Below are 17760 nucleotides of genomic sequence, written 5' to 3'. Positions count from 1 at the left end.
GCAGTCTACAAATTGGCTCAGAAACCTAAAACTGTCTAACAAAGGATTACTCCCACCCTTCCAGGTGACAGTTTTGTGTGTGTGTGTTTTGTCTTTTTTTTTTTGAGATGGAGTCTCGCTCTGTCTTCAGGCTGGAGTTCAGTGGTGCGATCTCGGCTCACTGCAATCTCCACTTCCTGGGTTCAAGCAATATTCTCTGCCTCAGCCTCCTGAATAGCTGGGATTACAGGCACGCACCACCACACTCAGCTAATTTTTGTATTTTTAGTAGAGACGGGGTTTCACCATGTAGGCCAGGCTAGTCTCGATCTCCTGAACTCGTGATCTGCCCACCTCAGCCTCCCAAAGTACTGGATTACAGGCATGTGCCACCACACCCAGCCCAGTTAGTTCTTAATCAGGTCCCAAGTATCAGCCTGTGCCAAATCAGACCCAAAAGTAAAGTCAGCAATGAAATGCTAAAGATCAAAATGAAGAATGAGTGCAGTGACTATCACAAAGCCATCTAAAACACAAAGAAATAGGACCTAACTGGGTACATCTCTACTCCATTCACTCCTACCCTCACTGAAGGACCGTCAAGTTCAAAAGTATCCCAACTTGAGACTGTAACAAAATGAAACAAGACCTTTACAAGTATCTCTTCTAACTGTAGACACGGTAGTTTAAACCTATTTTTAGTCAACCAAAATATAACATTCTGGTGTACTCACTTATCAGTGTTTTTTTTTTTTTTTTTTTGAGACGGAGTCATGCTCTGTTGCCCAGGCTGGAGTGCAGTGGCGCGTTCTCGGCTCACTGCAACCTCCGCCTCCTGGGTTCAAACAATTCTCCTGCCTCAGCCTCCCGAGTAGCTGGGATTACAGGCGCCTACCACCACGCCTGGCTAATTTTTTGTGTTTTTAGTAGGGATGGGGTTTTGCCATGTTGGCCAGGCCGGTCTTGAACTCCTGACCTCAGTTAATCCACCCGCCTCGGCCTCCCAAAGTGCTGGGATTATAAGCATGAGCCACCACGCCTGGCCTTATTGTATTATTTTTAAGGTAATATATGTCTCCGGTGTTTTTTTAAAAAAAAAAAAGCAGTATAGAAATCTATAAAACAGTTTAAAATCTCCCCTCCTTCTCACCCCAAAAGTGTCTTGTACTCCAAGATGACCATTAAGTACTTCTTGAGTGTCCTTCCAAACTGTCAGAGAATTTAAATTGACCCATGAACACTCATTTAAGAATCTCAAGAACTCATAACAAGGTAAACATTACTACAGAATGAAATCAAAGAAGGACAGAACACACAGCAGATCATCCTTTGAACATCTGCTAAAAGCTAAAATGTGATTTTTTTTATTTATTTTTTTTTTTTTTTTGAGACGGAGTCTCACTCTGTCACCCAGGCTGGAGTGCAGTTGCACCATCTCGGCTCACTGCAACCTCTGCCTCCCGGGTTCAAGCAATTCTCCTGTCTCAGCCTCCCGAGTAGCTGGGGCTACAGGTGCCCACCACCACGCCCAGCTAATTTTTGTATTTTTAGTAGAGACATGGTTTCACCATATTGGTCAGGCTGGTCTCAAACTCCTGACCTCAAGTGATCCGCCCACCTTGGCCTCCCAAAGTGCTGGGGTTACAGGTATGAGCCACCGCATCCAGCCTTAAAATGTGATTTTTTTTTTTTTTTTTTTTTTGAGACGGAGTCTCGCTCTGTCGCCCAGGCTGGAGTGCAGTGGCGCGATCTCGGCTCACTGCAAGCTCCGCCTCCCGGGTTCACGCCATTCTCCTGCCTCAGCCTCCCGAGTAGCTGGGACTACAGGCGCCCACAACCGCGCCTGGCTTATTTTTTGTAATTTTTAGTAGAGACGGGGTTTCACCGTGGTCTCGATCTCCTGACCTTGTGATCCGCCCGCCTCAGCCTCCCAAAGTGCTGGGATTACAGGCGTGAGCCACCGCGCCCGGCCAAAATGTGATTTTTAAATCATGTTTTCCTAAACAAAATTATAAGACGCCTTGCTAACATCTAAATCAAGAAATATCATCTCCAAGAAACACAATCAACAAACAATCCCCATCTTTAAAAGACATTCTAACTTGTGAATTGTTAAATTTACCTTTCTCATAAACTTTCAGAGTATTTCACATTTTTCTTCTCCCAAAGATGTTCCTGTGTTAGTCATCCTTAAACTTATTTCACCCCTCTCAAAGAACTTAAGTTCAACACGAGCAAGAAATATCTGTTATCTTCATACTAACTGCATAGAAGACGTGCACTTAGTGTACATTAATACACTGTTTTAATTTACTGTCATAATTTACAAACCAATGTGGAAAACTGATAAAATTATATGTGAAGTTTCAATATAAGTACTTAAGCCTGTCAATTACGCACTCATTAAATAAACTTCATTAATTAACTAATCTACAAATAATACATGTGAGTCCTAAACAGCCTAACCACCATTTCAGTTCTTAGACAAACTGGTGGTGTTTTAACATAAATTAGCTCTCTAGATAACACATTTCAAAAATATTATTAATAATGCAGTGTTATCAGTCATTAACATCAATTTCAAAGAGTTCAAAGTATCACAATGAATTTCAAAGTAAAAATAAACTTAACAGAAATCCTTTCAAAGATGCAGAACATTCGTACTATGTAAACAAAAACTAAATGTTACATAATTTAAGTCAGAGTAAGACTTACTCTGCAGATAGCCAAGCAATGAACTTTCATTTTGGTTTAAAGTGCATGACCCATCACTTCACCTAAGTCACAAAAATTCATCTCTCAAGCAGTTTTCCTTAACAACTTAAGATACTGGCCAGGTGTGGTGGCTCACACCTGTAATGCCAGCACTTTAGGAGGCCACGGCGGGCGGATCACATGAGGTCAAGAGTTTGAGACCAGCCTGCCCAACATGGTGAAACCCCACCTTTACTAAAAACACAAAAATTAGCCGGGTGTGGTGGCAGGCACCTGTAATCCCAGCTACTCGGGAGGCTGAGGCCTAAGAATCACTTGAACCTGGGATGCCGAGGTTGCAGTGAGCCGAGATCACTCTACTGCGCTCCAGCCTGGGGATAGTGCAAGACTGTGTCTCAAATTTAAAAAAAAAAAAAAAAAAAAAAAGTGGCCGGGCGCGGTGGCTCAAGCCTGTAATCCCAGAACTTTGGGAGGCCGAGCCGGGTGGATCACGAGGTCAGGAGATCGAGACCATCCTGGCTAATACGGTGAAACCCCGTCTCTACTAAAAAATACAAAAGAACTAGCCGGGCGAGGTGGCGGGCGCCTGTAGTCCCAGCTACTCGGGAGGCTGAGGCAGGAGAATGGCGTAAATGCGGGAGGCAGAGCTTGCAGTGAGCCGAGATCCGGTCACTGCACTCCAGCCTGGGCAACAGAGCCAGACTCCGTCTCAAAAGAAAACAAAACAAAACAAAACAAAAAAAGTATCTAGAGGTGGCCGTCAAATGCTCTCTAGCTATTTCAATTTGTAATTGATTCAACAGAAAGAATTATTCACTGAAAAAGAAAACCAGAACTTTAAAAGTGCTTGTTTATGTATTGCTAGTTCTAATTTGTGCCCAAATATGCAAACATGTTCTATAATCTTAGTATACCTTTATTACCAGGGACATATCAAAACTTTAGGAAATATCAAGTATATAAGACTTTGTCCACGTAAAAAATTAAGACTACAAGTGTTCAGAAGACAATCTTCCAAACTAGAAAACTCTTTAAAACATATTAAATTGAAGACATAATTTTCAAATACAAAGCATGACATTATTTCTATGGTTACTTTCTTTTTGGGTTTTCTTTCTTTTTTTTTTTTTTTTGAGACAGGGTCTCATGACTTTTCTAACCAAAACACTAGCCATCTTTGGCACTGGAAATGAATTTACAGGTTGAGCATCCCCAATCTGAAAATCCAAAATCTAAAACTTGCTGAGTACCAACATGACACTCAAAGGAAACGCTCATTGGAGCATTTTGGAATTCAGATTTTCGGATTAGGGATGCTCAACTGGTATGTATTCTGCAAATATTCTGAAATCCAAAAAAATCCCAAATCCGAAACACATCTGGTTCCAAGCATTTTGGATAAAGGATACTCCACCTGTATCCCTTTAAGCGCCAGCAAACAAAAAGCACGCATAAATGAGAAGGTTTTTAACCAACATCCAAATATTACAGTTTAAAAAAGCCACCTCTAGAACTGACCTAATAATTTCCCCCACTAAACATGCCAGCAAACCAAATTTAAGAAAATATGTTTCAATGGATCTCAAACTACTACTTCTATTATCAAAAAAATTTAAAACACCAACTGTTTTAATGCTAATATGTCCTAGGGAAAAAAAGCACATACATTTTTAAGTGATATACAACCTATAACTTCTAAGTATTTTGTATAATCTTTCTACTAACAGAATTACCAAAAAAAGTTCAGTAAGAGTATTTAAGAAAAACTTAAAAATAAGATACTTTGGTCAAAACTGTGTAAGTATTTTAGCAATAGTTCCCTGACACAGATAAGATTCCCCAGTCCCCAAGCATTATTACTATAACTATACTTGATAGTACTACTATATTTAAACTTACATTTATGGTATATATTCCTATATACTCTAACTCAAATCCTTACCCTACTTAAAAAAATTAACCCAAAAGGTTTTCAAAACTGTACTAAAAAAGTCACAAGTTAATTTATGTTAAAATATTTTGCTTACTTTTCAATAACTCCACTGAAATTTTAAAAAGAAGAATCTTGAATTATTACATTACCAGAAGATTAAGGGTCAGCATTCAAGAGCAAACTGTTCAAGATCACGCTATATTACAAGAACTCTAATTACGCAGACTCTAGCTGTTCACAACCTTAAAAACATTACCAAAAAATAATAATATTATTAACTACTTTATTTTTTAATCCAAAACCCCAGGCATTGTATATCAAATGGCCATCCTACAAACAAAAAATTATTTCAATGACTCTAATATAACTGAATCTGACAAACACATTTGGGAGACGATGAGAAATCAGTGGTCTGGATAAACTATCTGCACACCTGGAAAAAGGAATACACATATACATATGTACATACGTACACATACGCATACGTACACATATGTACAAACGCATACATATACGTATATGTATATATATCTATACATACACATGTGTATACATATATACATGTATGTATGTATACGTATGTATACATATACATATATACATGAATGTATCAAAGCACATGTATAAATACATACGCATACATATACACATACACATATACATACAATATAAATACATGCATATGTAGATATGTATATGTATATACATGTGCATGTGTACACATATACATATCTACATATGCACGTATGTACAAGTGCATACTATACATACATATATTACATATGTATATATGTATGCATGTGTGTATATGTATATGCATATTACATATGCATGCATGTGTGTATATACGTATATGCGTATGTACACATATGTATGTGTATATATGTATATACGTGTGTGCACATGTGTGCATGTGTATATATGTATATGCGTATACACATATGTATATACATATTCACATATGTGTATACGCATATGCATATACATACGTAATTTGTGTATATATACGTATATATGTTAAGGGGCAAGTAAGAGACTCATATTTAATGCTTTCAACTTTCTAAAGCTTTTAGGTCAACAGTTTTTTTAACATACAAATGTGAATTTTAAAAACTTGAAAGAAAATCCAATAACATACATAGGAACAAGAATTTTTGAAAACAAGTAGTAATAGCTAAATTTCTGCCAGAAAGGAAAAAAGTTATACAAAATGCAGACTAAATTGGGGCGGGGGCGGGGGGGGGGGGGGGGGGATGGCAGGACAAAAATCAAAGCTAAAAAGGTAATTCTGGGAGTTATTCAATTCCATTATCTGCCCTCAGGAAAGTAGCCTAAACCTGCCCAGTAAAGAAAAACCAACTCTTAAGACTTTCAGAGAATAAGAATTCTGAATTGTGAAACCAACATAGCTCAACATTCCACAAAAAAATACTGCTTCGAGGACTGTTAAAAGAAGGATGAAACTAAATAATTCAATACTTCCTATAGCAGGACTCAAGCTCATTCACTTCATTCAGAATCCAATTCAAACAGAGGGTGCGAAGTTATATAATGTCAAGCTTTACATTACACACCCCACTGGTATGTTCAGACTCACAAAGATGCAATCAAGAACTATATGCGGTTGCAAGCACATATCAGAGAATGTTTTATTTTAATGTTAAGGCTGATGAATCTTGTCCTAAGCAGGTAGGACCTCACAAGCACTGAGTCTGAAGCAATGAAGATTTTTTTTTCTTGAGTTTAACAAACTACTTAATCATTCATCAAATCACCCCATATATCATGAAGCCCCCAAACATAGTGAAGCTTCACTAGTTTTTCTTTTTTAGCATGCATTCAAACATCAAGTAATGCACAACTTGCCAAAAATATTTGAAAATGGTTATTTTTTAAAATTTAAACTCGTTAGTGCATAATAACTGCAGAGTTTAATATTACAATCTGAAATCCAATGTTAAGCACTATTCACCGTGAATCTATCTGAATATGAGCATTCTAAGACATAAAATCAACTAGCATTTTACACATTCTCAACATAAAACATCGGATTCCATTTATTTTTTCATCACCATAAGCAAAAGCAATCGATTTGGCCAAACTTTTCCAAGTCAATTATCTTTGCAAGCAATTTTATCAATCCATGTTAGACCAGCAATAATCCCTCCAAAACAAAATAATGCTCTTTGAATTTAAATCATGTTTAATCTTTTGTAATGACAACTTTGACAGCAGTCAAATATTTTTAAATAAAATACTTTAAATACTCAAATTGGGAAAAAAAACTTTTAAGGCAGGAGACCAACAATTACTGACGCTTAAATCTTTCCAGAGCTAGTCACTGTTCATTTTTACAACAATAATTGCAATGAAGCCAATTAATACCTATGTAGTCAAAGTTTAATTCAAGTTTTCTGTATCGGTCAAAGGGGCCGGGCTTACTGAAAAGCATTATTTCCATTTAGTTTTCTGATCATTATATGCAATAAAACTCCTTATAATTACTTGGAAATAAAAACAAATTTGTAATTACAGATAAAAAAGAATTGATGACTCTGCTAAACCAAGCTACAGACAAAAATTCAGAACAACAAAAAAATCAACTTAAGAATAAAATGTTGGACTTACTTCAAACTTCCGTCTCAACTGTAACAATAAAGCTAGGTGTCAAATGCAAAGCTATGATTTCAGCTAGAAAAGAAAATGTCTAACGGATGCAACACCCATAGCACACACTCCAACTTTCACGGTCCCAATTACGAAGAAAGTATTCAAATATCATTGCAATCAGATTTTGGTCAGGAAATATAAATTGATGCCTAGAGACTGAGACTCCAGCCTTTGTTCAATAGCTTAAGGATGGGTAACTAAATGTGCTACAGGTTGATAAGCATTTACCAGGCTTATGCATGCTGCTTCCAAGCTTGTGAAAGGTACAAGAATTCTATATGCAAATAATCTTGGGTAATTTTTTTTTAAACACCACTGAGCTACACACTCCGAAGGAAAGGCTTATTCACGGCTACTATTTATTTCCATGTTTACCTCTACTCCCTCCCCCAAACCCCCCCCCCTTCACTTTCTCCTCCCACCCTGTCCCGCCATCTTGGGCCGATAGGAGCAGCCATTACTTAACTAAATGACAGTGCCAACAACTTTCCACACAAATAAACAGAGACTACACCCCGATTCCTCCCCAGTCTCCCCTGTCAGACACGCAGGAAATGAGGCTCCAGGAAGAGAACACATTTACAAATAACTACGGTATTTCTATGCCAAAAAGACCCAAAAAGTAAACAAGTCACCTAACTTCAGGTAACACACATTGCGATCGAGATACATGTCAACAGCCCAATGCAAACTCTTCACCGACCTAAACTCCGTGAAACTTCCCCCTTCTGGGAGCGGGGACACAAGAAAGCCTAAAACATTTGGTTAGCAGTAGGCATCACGAACAGCCTGCTTGAAGGAAAAGAATTTCTTTAAACCCGTGAGAGGCAAGTGAAGTCCGGAATTGGGGGAAATCTGAACACATTCACGATCCCTTGACTCTAAACATGCACGTCGAAGATCATCGGCCTATCCCCAAAAAGCTGTAAAATAGCAGGCAGTTTTGTCGACCCAGTTGAGCCCGGCCCCAAAGCGATCCCGTCTCTGTTCCTCCAGCTACAAGAGGAAAAGAGCAATTTAGCAAGGGAGCAAGCTGGGTACCCGTGGGTGGGGGGAGAGCAGAGGCAGGAAATAGTTTTCCGGAAGCCCCTCGACCATCGTCCGCGGCCACAATGAGCGCAGACCCGGCCGCGGGGCCCGGGGCGAGCGCGGCGCCGGCCGGGGAGACGGTGTCCGCGCTCCGACTCGCAGCTGCCTTACCTTGCCCAGTAGGGCCTTCGTCCTGGCGCCATCTTCATGAAACCTCACGAACCCGAAGAGGCGGCTGTGGGGAGAGACACAGGCTACTCGTTAACGCTCCGGGAACGCCACCGACCCGTCCCTGCCCGAGCCCGAGGCCCCGGCGGAGGCGGCGCGAAGAGCGCCAAACCGAGGTGCCCGCCCCGCCGCCGCCAGAGACAAGCCGCGCTCGGGCCTCCCGGGAGAGCGGCTACTGCCCGTCCGGAGCCGACCGGGCGAGTGACGGCGGCCCGTACCTGTCCAGTCCGCCGAGCGCCTCCCTCTCCTCGGCTGTCAGGCTGGGGGACGCCTCCTCGCTCTCGCCGCTCGCTTTTCCCGCCGCCATTTTCTTTTCCTCATCACCGAAAGCGGCGGCGGCAGCGGCGGCGGTAGCGAGCGACACTCCGCAGGATTTCATGGAAACGCAGCGAATTCACAACTCCAACGCCGACACCCCCCCTCGGACCGGGGCCCGCAATGACGCCCCCAATCTGCGCGCGGGACCAGCACACCAACTTTATCGCCGCCTCCTCCTCCGCCGCGGGCGGCGGCGACGAAAAATCCCAACGCGGCGGCGGTGAAGGCGGCGGCGGCAGGGGCTGCGAAGCCCCCGGGTCGGCAGCGGCGGCTTTCGGCTGTAGGGTCACATCGCGGGGTTGGGCAAGGGGCAGCCACGGGCGGGGACGGCGGGAACGGCCGGAGCGCGCAGGGCTGGGGAGCACTGGGGGGATTCGTTGGAGACACAAACTTCCCCGGCACCAGCACAAAGTTGTTGTAATTGTGTCACACAGCGAACCCCACGCCGCCGCCGTGACCCCCCCTCCCCGCCCGACTGGCGCCACCAATCGGCGCGGCCCGCACGACTCACGTGACCTTTGTTGACTCACGTCAGCCGTGGCTCCACTTAACTTGCTAGCTGCCCGAGCCCCGCCCACCGAGGCCGCCACCGAGAGGGGAGCGGGACGCAGGCCAATTCTGGCCGGTGGTTGGCTGCTGGGCGCGTCTGTCGGGGGAAGGGTTGTCACCGAGAGGGAGCTTCCTGTTAGGTTGTGCTGGTTAAATACACTGGGGCAGAGAATGGAGGGTCCGGGCCGTGTCACCTCGGGAACCACGGCAGGCTTTGGAGGGGGAGGGGAGTGGTGGGGAAGGGCGAGGTCCGGCAGCGCCCGCGGCGGGCGCGAGCGGCGGGCGAAGATGCCAAGGACGGCCTTTGCCTGCCTGGGAGCTCTGGGATGTGCCCAGACCGCGGCTCCGGCCGTCCCGCGCGCGCTCCAGGGGTCCCGGGACCCCACAGGGCCTGGTACAGGTCGCGTAGCCGGGAGGCGGTACACGGCCCTCTACCTCTGCCCTCCGAAGAAGGCTCAGACTTTGGCACTGCTGGAAATAATGGCCTCCGCGAGGAGTGCGCTTGGGGAGCGGCTGCCGGCCCGGTGCCCCGCGGTCCGGGTGCCGCCCTAGGCCAGACCTACGCTGGCAGCCCCGACCACCTCACCCGCGCCGAAAGTGAAGGGGGAAAGGCTCCCCTGACCCCCGCCCATACGCCCCAGGCCGGAGGGAATGAAGAGTCGCCCGCGGGGCCTGGCTTGCCGACCGTGGCTCCCCACCGCCAAAGGTCTGTCTGTTGGCGGCACTTTGGGGCCAGATTTTCGTGCTGTGTTTACCCTGTGTCTTATCAGTAGTTCATTACAGTCTTACAAGAAAAAGCAATGAGAAATTGTTAAGCGGGATCTGCAGAATGTTGGGTTCTATTGCCGTGATTTCAGTGGAGCCTTCTTACAAAAGTAGGGACTGCTTGTGGACAGACCTGAGAGAAGACATAATTAAATCCTCATCACAGCTGGTGGCCCAGGAAAGCCTTTCTATCCCCCAAAACCTGCAGGTTTGTAACCCCTAGACAACAGTAACACTTTGTTCTGTCTCTCAGGTGCAGGGGAAAGGCTGTAGTCTGGCTTTTAATCTTTAGTATAAGTGGAAAAAAAAAAAGAAAACAGGCCTTTCGACTACTCTTCTCAAAAGGCAAATTTATTTACTAAGCTGTATGTCATAACAGGGATAGGAAAAAATTAATGGACATGTAAAGACGATTCTCTTTATAAACGGAGTCTTGTATATTTTCAATAGGTTTTCCACCTGTAACCAATAAAAATGATATATTTAAACTTGGATTTCAAAATATGACAAAGACAATTCAGTGCTGACCCAGTAATTCCTACCAGTATTCAGCGGGAAGCTACGGGAATCCCAACTGATTTTGCACAGTTTTAAATTGTTCCCCTGAGACTAGTAACTAGACGAACAAACTGTAGTTTTGTATAGATTATAGTTCATGTTTAATTACTTCCTCTGAAACACCTTTCCCTTTATGATGCTCCATTTTGCTTGAATGAGTGTGTACAAAGGGCCAAATATTTTCTACGTCTAAATTAATACATTGTTAACTTGGTCGCAAATGGTGACATTCAAAGCCAAGGAAATTTTGACCCCACTAATTCGCTCGCACACTCTCTCTCTCACACACACACACACACACAAACACACACACTTGCACAAACACAGATAGACATTTTGCTGGTATTTGACTATCTCCCTGAAGTTGGCAGTTCCGGACTCAGGTCCTTTTCAAGGATTATAAAGTTACCCAATCCCTGCCAGGCTCGGTGCCTCACGCCTGTAATCCCAGCACTTTGGGAGGCCGAGGCAGGTGGATCATGAGGTCAGGAGTTCGAGGGCAGCCTGGCCAATATGGTGAAACCCCATCCCTACTAAAAATACAAAAAACAAAATCAGCTGAGGTGGCACACGCCTGTAGTCCCAGCTACTTGGGAGGCTGAGGCAGAAGAATCGCTTGAACTCGGGAGGTGGAGGTTACAATGAGCCGTGATTGTGCCACTGTACTCTAGCCTGGGGGACAGAGTGAGACCCCATCTCAAAAAAAAAAAAAAAAAAAAGCAGCCGGGCGTGGTGGCTCACGCCTGTAATCCCAGCAGCGCTTTGGGAAGCCGAGGCGGGTGGATCACGAGGTCAGGAGATCGAGACCATCCTGGCTAACACAGTGAAACCCCGTCTCCACTAAAAATGCAAACAATTAGCGGGCCGTGGTGGTGGGCGCCCGTAGTCCCAGTTAATCGGGAGTCTGGGGCAGGAGAATGGTGTGAACCCGGGAGGCGGAGCTTGCAGTGAGCTGAGATTGTGCCACTGCACTCCAGCCTGGGCGACAGTGAGACTCAAAAAAAAAAAAAAAGGGGCCGGGCGCAGTGACTCACTCCTGTAATCCCAGCACTTTGGAAGCCCAAGGCGGATCACGAGGTTAGGAGATGGAGACCATCCTGGCTAACACAGTGAAACCCCATCTCTACTAAAAATACAAAAAATTAGCTGGACATGGTGGCGGTCGCCTGCAGTCCCAGCTACTCGGGAGGCTGAGGCAGGAGAATGGCGCGAACCCGGGAGGTGGCGTTTGCAGTGAGCCGAGATCGCACCACTGCACTCCAGCGTGGGTGCCAGAGCGAGACACCACTGCACTCCAGCCTGGGTGACAGAGCGAGATTCCGTCTCAAAAAAAAAAAAAAAAAGGCTACCCACCCTCCACTCCTCAACACCTTTCCGCTATTACTATGTAATAGCAGAACAGCCAGGAGTGGATGCAATGGGTGGGAGTTGGAGTGAGGCAGACCTGGATTCGAATCCTTGCTCTACACAGGCTGTGTGACCTTGAGAAAGTTACCTGTCCTCTAGGCCAGTGCTCTATGTCTATTTCAACTGCAAAGATCTATCCTCCATCATCAAGCATGGGACAAATTTCATATGGTAACATAAGTCCTTGCATCATACACATGTTACATAGTGTGTTATCTGTCAAATGTATGTAAAATAGATATGGAGCCTATAAGGTTTAGATATTTAACTGGAGAGAGAAATAGGGACATACAATAAATGATTTTATAATAAATTTCCATGAAAAGTGAATCTGAAAACCCCACTGGAAGGCAGAGTAGTGCAGCCAAAGGAGCATGAATCATAGAATCATACAGATCTAGGTTCAGATCCTACCTCTACCACTTGATAGCTAGGCAGACTTGAACAACTTAGTCTAATTTGAGCTTCAGTTCTCTCATCTCTGAAAAAGAGAAAATACAGCCACTTTATAACATTATTTTAGATGCCATAAGGTAGGTAAAGTGCCAGACACATAATATAGATTCAAAAACCTCAATAAAATAGGAAGGCTGGAATTTCCAAAATTTTCTCTTGCCTTCACAATCTGGGTTCTAAATTTATTATTACTCTACCCATCACTTCCTCCTTATCCCTCCACAACCTCACTATAAGCCCAACACATAAGCAGTCCTAAGTACTTTATAATTGAGGCATATAACCCCGGTATTGCTACATCTCTCATTTATTCTAAACTTCGGCCTTATAAGCCAGGCACGGTGGCTCACGCCTATAACCCCAGCACTTTGGGAGGCCGAGGTGAGCAGATCACCTGAAGTCACTAGCTCCAGACCAGCCTGGCCAACATGGTGAAACCCCGTCTCTACTAAAAATACAAAAATTAGCCAAGCGTGGTGGTACATGCCTGTAATCCCAGCTACTTGGGAGGCTGACGCAGGAGAATCGCTTGAACATGGGAAGCATAGGTTGCAGTGAGCCAAGATCACGCCATTGTACTCCAGCCTGGGCAACAAAGCAAGACTCCATCTCAAAAAAAAAAAAAAAAATTAATCCTTATATCATTTAGTACTGATTCTTTTTCATAATTGTAAATACACCAGGAGCTGGGGAAAGTTTAATCTGAATTTAGCAAATTAATACGACTAATATATGTATAGATAAATCAATATTATAAAATTATATAAAATCTAGCTAAGTCAGATTACAGACTAAGTACATAATTTGTAGCAGTATTATGTTAATATTTATGTAAGTACCATCAACTAATTAGAGGAGGAACCCATTTAAGTTATAGGAAAATAATGTGACTTTCTTTTAAACAACGTAATATTTAACCTGAAGCACTTAGGAATATCTAGTGTGTTTATAATGTCAGTGCCATATAACCTTTACACATAATAAAAACTCACATAACAGAGTCATAGTTTATCTAATCTTATCAACAGAACTATACATAAATGTCACAATCAAAAATAGGTTCAAAAAAATTTACCAGTTCTTCCCATACTTACTTACCATTGTCGTAGAGACTATCCAACTGAAGCCAGAACACAAAAATGACAGAAATAAATATAGGGTTACGTTTGAGCAGAGACAGGGAGCCAAGTATAAATGGACTTTCAGTTATTATGAAAACTTCAGTTGTCAGAATAGAGCTAGGACTGCTAGGAGATGCCTGGACTCCTACCTTCACCAGGCTGTAATGAGGCACCTCACATCCCACCCCCGCCCCACAACACACACACACAACTGCAGTAGGCAGCCTGGACTTCCACCCAGCAGTTATGAGGGGTCAGTACCCCTCCCTGCTGAATTAATGTCAGAGTCGTCAAAACTTCCATCACTGCCCAGTGGTATACTACCACCCCGCATTGTATCAGTGGAGGGGAAGCAATGTAGGGAGCAATAATGAGGGACTCCTACAGCACCCAGCTAGGGTGAATGGAGGCCTCAATCTAGGCCTAGCAGAGAGCCAGAACTCCTATCCCCACAAAGCAATAACAAGGAGACATTACACTCATTGTCAACCAAGATTGAGTGGGAAACCTGGACTTCCACCCACACCTGGCAGTAACAAGAGAGTGCCCCCTTTCCCCCCACCAGAGTAATGTCAGAGGAGGCCTGCTAAAATACAAGATTTTAAAAAGATCTAGAGTCCTGGCTGGGCGTGGTGGCTCATACCTGTAATCCCAGCACTTTGGGAGGTGAAGGCAGGTGGATCAACTGAGGCCCAGAGTTGGAGACCAGCCTGACCAACATGGTAAAACCCTGTCTCTACTGAATACAAAAAAAACTTAGCTAGGCGTGGTGGCGCATGCCTATAATCCCAGCTACTTGGGAGGCTGAGGCAGGAGAATCGCTTGAACCTCAGAGGCGGAGGTTGCAGTGAGGCAGTGAGCCAAGATTGTGCCATTGCACTCCAGCCTGGGCAACAGAGTGAAACTCCGTCTCAAAAAAAAAACTAGAGTCTCAGAACACTGCCCAAAATATCCAGGTTTCAATCAAAAAATTACTCATCGTAGCAAGACCCAGGATAATTTCAAATGAGAAAAGGTCAACAGATGCAAACACTAAAGTGAATCACATGTTTAAATTATCTAACAAGGGCTGGGCATGGTGGCTCACGCCTGTAATCCCAGCAATTTGGGAGTCCAGGCGGAAGGATCACCTGAGGTCAGGATATCAAGACCAGCCTGGCCAACATGGTAAATCCCTGTCTCTACTAAAAATACAAAAATTAGCTGCGCACTCCTGCAATCCCAGCTACTACTTGGGAGGCTGAAGCAGGAGAATTGCTTAAACCTGGGAGGCAGAGCTTGCAGTTAGCCAAGATCATGCCACTGCACTCCAGCCTGGACAATAGAGTGAGACTCTGTCTCAAAAACAAAAACAAACAAAAAAACTAAAAGACCTCAGCAGAGCAAGAGGAAGTTTCAGAAAAAAAAAAAAAAAAAAGATGATACAGAGAAGAATCGTTGAGCAAGTGGCATCTGTGGCCTATTGTCAGGAGGAGATGTGCAAGCACTTCTGCCCACTGCATCTTGGTACCAGAATCTCCAAGGAAAATATATATAATTCAGCCAAGCCCCAGGTAGAATAACTTTACTCACATAGAGAAGACACACAGCAAGACCGGCTTCAGTAGTGGACATTAGTCCCCCCTGGCCAACAGGTCCCTCCAACAGCCAACACACTCCTCTTGTGCTGCAGCAGGAAGATCTCATCTGCTCCCTGCAGGGGACAGATATGCTAGTGGTGTGGCCCAGATGCCATGTGACACACACATTTAAGCGAAACAAAGGAGCACATATTGAGTCTAAAACAAAGGCAGATATTCCCACACAAGGTAACAAGTCTATTACAGGCTGTGAGAACTCTCTATCCCTCGGTAAGGAAGTGTTCCAGGCTCAAGGCCTATTCTCATGTGGCTGACGGGGGCAAAAGACTGCACCCATGGAATCAAATGAAAATTTTAGAACGAAAAAATAGAATGATCAAAATAAACATCACATATGGGTTAAATAGCAGAACAGTGGGAACAGAGGAAAGAATCCATGAACCTCAAGACAGAACAATAGGAAATACCTGGCTGAGCAGGGTGGCTCACGCCTGTAATCTCAACACTTTGGGAGGCGGAGGCGGGTAGATCACCTGAGGTCAGGAGTTCAAGACTAGCCTGGCCAACATCGTGAAACCCCCTAACAAGGGCTGGGCATGGTGGCTCACGCCTGTAATCCCAGGAATTTGGGAGACCAGGCGAAAGGATCACCTGAGGTCAGGAGATCGAGACCAGCCTGGCCAACATGGTAAATCCCTGTCTCTACTAAAAATACAAAACTTAGCTGCGCATGATAGCACACTCCTGCAATTTTTTGTATTTTGTAAAAATACAAAAATTAGCCGGGCATGGTGGCACATACCTGTAATCCCAGCTACTCAGGAGACTGCGGCAGGAGAATTGCTTGAACCCGGGAGGCAGAGGTTGCAGCGAGCCGAGATTGGGCCATTGCACTCCAGACTGGGTGACAGTAAGACCCTGTCTCAAAAAAAAAAAAAAAAAAAAAAGGACATACCCAATCTGAACAACAGAGAGAGAATATACTGAAAAAATAAATAGAGCCTCAAGGATCTGTGGCACTGTAACAAAACATACAACACTTACGTCATCAAGTCACAGAAGGAGAGGAGAAATGGAGAAATTGGGCATAGCCAAAAAAAGTACGTCAAGAAATAATAGCTGAAAACGTCCAAAATTCACATCATCCTTGTAATTAAGCTACTCTTTTTTTTTTTTTTTTTTTTTTTTTTTTTTTTGAGACGGAGTCTCACGCTGTTGCCCAGGCTGGAGTGCAGTGGCGCGATCTCGGCTCACTGCAAGCTCCGCCTCCCGGGTTCCCGCCATTCTCCTGCCTCAGCCTCCTGAGTAGCTGGGACTACAGGCGCCCGCCACTGCGCCCGGCTAATTTTTTTTTTTTTTGTATTTTTAGTAGAGACGGGGTTTCACTGTGGTCTCGATCTCCTGACCTTGTGATCCGCCCGCCTCGGCCTCCCAAAGTGCTGGGATTACAGGCTTGAGCCACCGCGCCCGGCCGTAATTAAGCTACTCTTACTTGGAGAGTTGTATAAATAAATTCTATACAATAATCTAGAGTGATGAGTGCCATGACCTATGCCCAAATTTCTGTGGGAGCACACAGAAGAGGCATCTTTGTCAGCCTAGAGGGACCAGGGAAGTATCCTAGAGATTAGAAGATAGGCCGGGCGCAGTGGCTCACGCCTGTAATCCCAACACTTTGGAAGGCCGAGGCTGGTGGGTCACCTGAGGTCAGGAGTTTGAGACCAGCCTGGCCAACATGGCGAAACCCCGTTTCTACTAACAATACAAAAAAAATTACAAAATAATGAAATAATAAAATACAAAAAAATACAAAAATTAGCCGGGCGTGGTGGTGGGCGCCAGCTACTCGGGAGGCAGAGGCAGGAGTATCACTTGAACCCGGGAGGCAGAGGTTGCAGTGAGCCAAGATCGCGTCATTGCACTCCAGCCTGGTTGACAAGAGCGAGACTCTATCTCAAAAAAAAAAAAAAGATAGATTGGTAGGAGCTGGAAAGTGGGTATAGGGAGGTTTACATTCCAGGCAGAGGCAGCAACATACCTGCAAGCACACAGAAGGCTAAGAATATGGGAGTTCTGATAAATTCAAGAAGTTGAGTGTGGTTGTGGCCAAGAGGATAAGGGAAAAATCAGGAGTTGAGGTTGAAAAATTAGAGAGCACCACGAAGAGTCTAGAATGGAATGCTGAAGAATCATGCGAAAGTTTACAGTGGATTATTAAAAGATTTTAGAGAGAGAAATAATAATTGTAGGGTTGCTATTGGTGTTCATGCTGTTGCTGTAAACAGATTTGCTTTCACCTGGGCTCTGCACTTGGCACCAAGTTTAGTGAATACTGGCTAGCTGGCTGGCAACCTGACCCTTTTGCTAGACCAGGCGTCAGAAAACCATACCCTATAGATCAAATCCAGCCCACTACCTGTTTTTATATAGCCGTTTTTATCTCAGATGAAAA

General features: G+C 44.2%; 1 protein-coding gene across 34 annotated transcripts in view; it reads right to left on the bottom strand.

Moving 5' to 3' along the window:
- The window catches only part of KDM6A (lysine demethylase 6A), a 236173-nt gene extending 226893 nt beyond the window's left edge, over window positions 1–9280 (bottom strand). For 29 of the 34 annotated variants that reach the window (XR_012429950.1, XR_012429952.1, XR_012429951.1 and 26 more), the window contains exons 1-2: window positions 8773–9280; window positions 8498–8561 (exon numbers count right to left, since the gene is read on the bottom strand). Coding sequence is in view for 23 of the 34 variants with exons in the window: in XM_045383349.2 (XP_045239284.1) it covers window positions 8498–8561; window positions 8773–8933 (225 nt within the window). In the remaining 11 variants the exon portion in view is untranslated. The remainder of the gene's footprint in view (window positions 1–8497; window positions 8562–8772) is intronic. The other 5 variants (XM_074029444.1, XM_074029445.1, XM_074029446.1 and 2 more) reach the window with 1 other exon arrangement.
- Between the last annotated feature and the right edge of the window lie 8480 nt (window positions 9281–17760).

Source organism: Macaca fascicularis, chromosome X, assembly GCF_037993035.2.
Source record: "Macaca fascicularis isolate 582-1 chromosome X, T2T-MFA8v1.1".
Classification (NCBI taxonomy): Eukaryota; Metazoa; Chordata; class Mammalia; order Primates; family Cercopithecidae; genus Macaca; species Macaca fascicularis.
The sequence above is the reverse complement of the archived record's forward strand: the minus strand, read 5'-3'. Positions and strand labels throughout refer to the sequence as shown.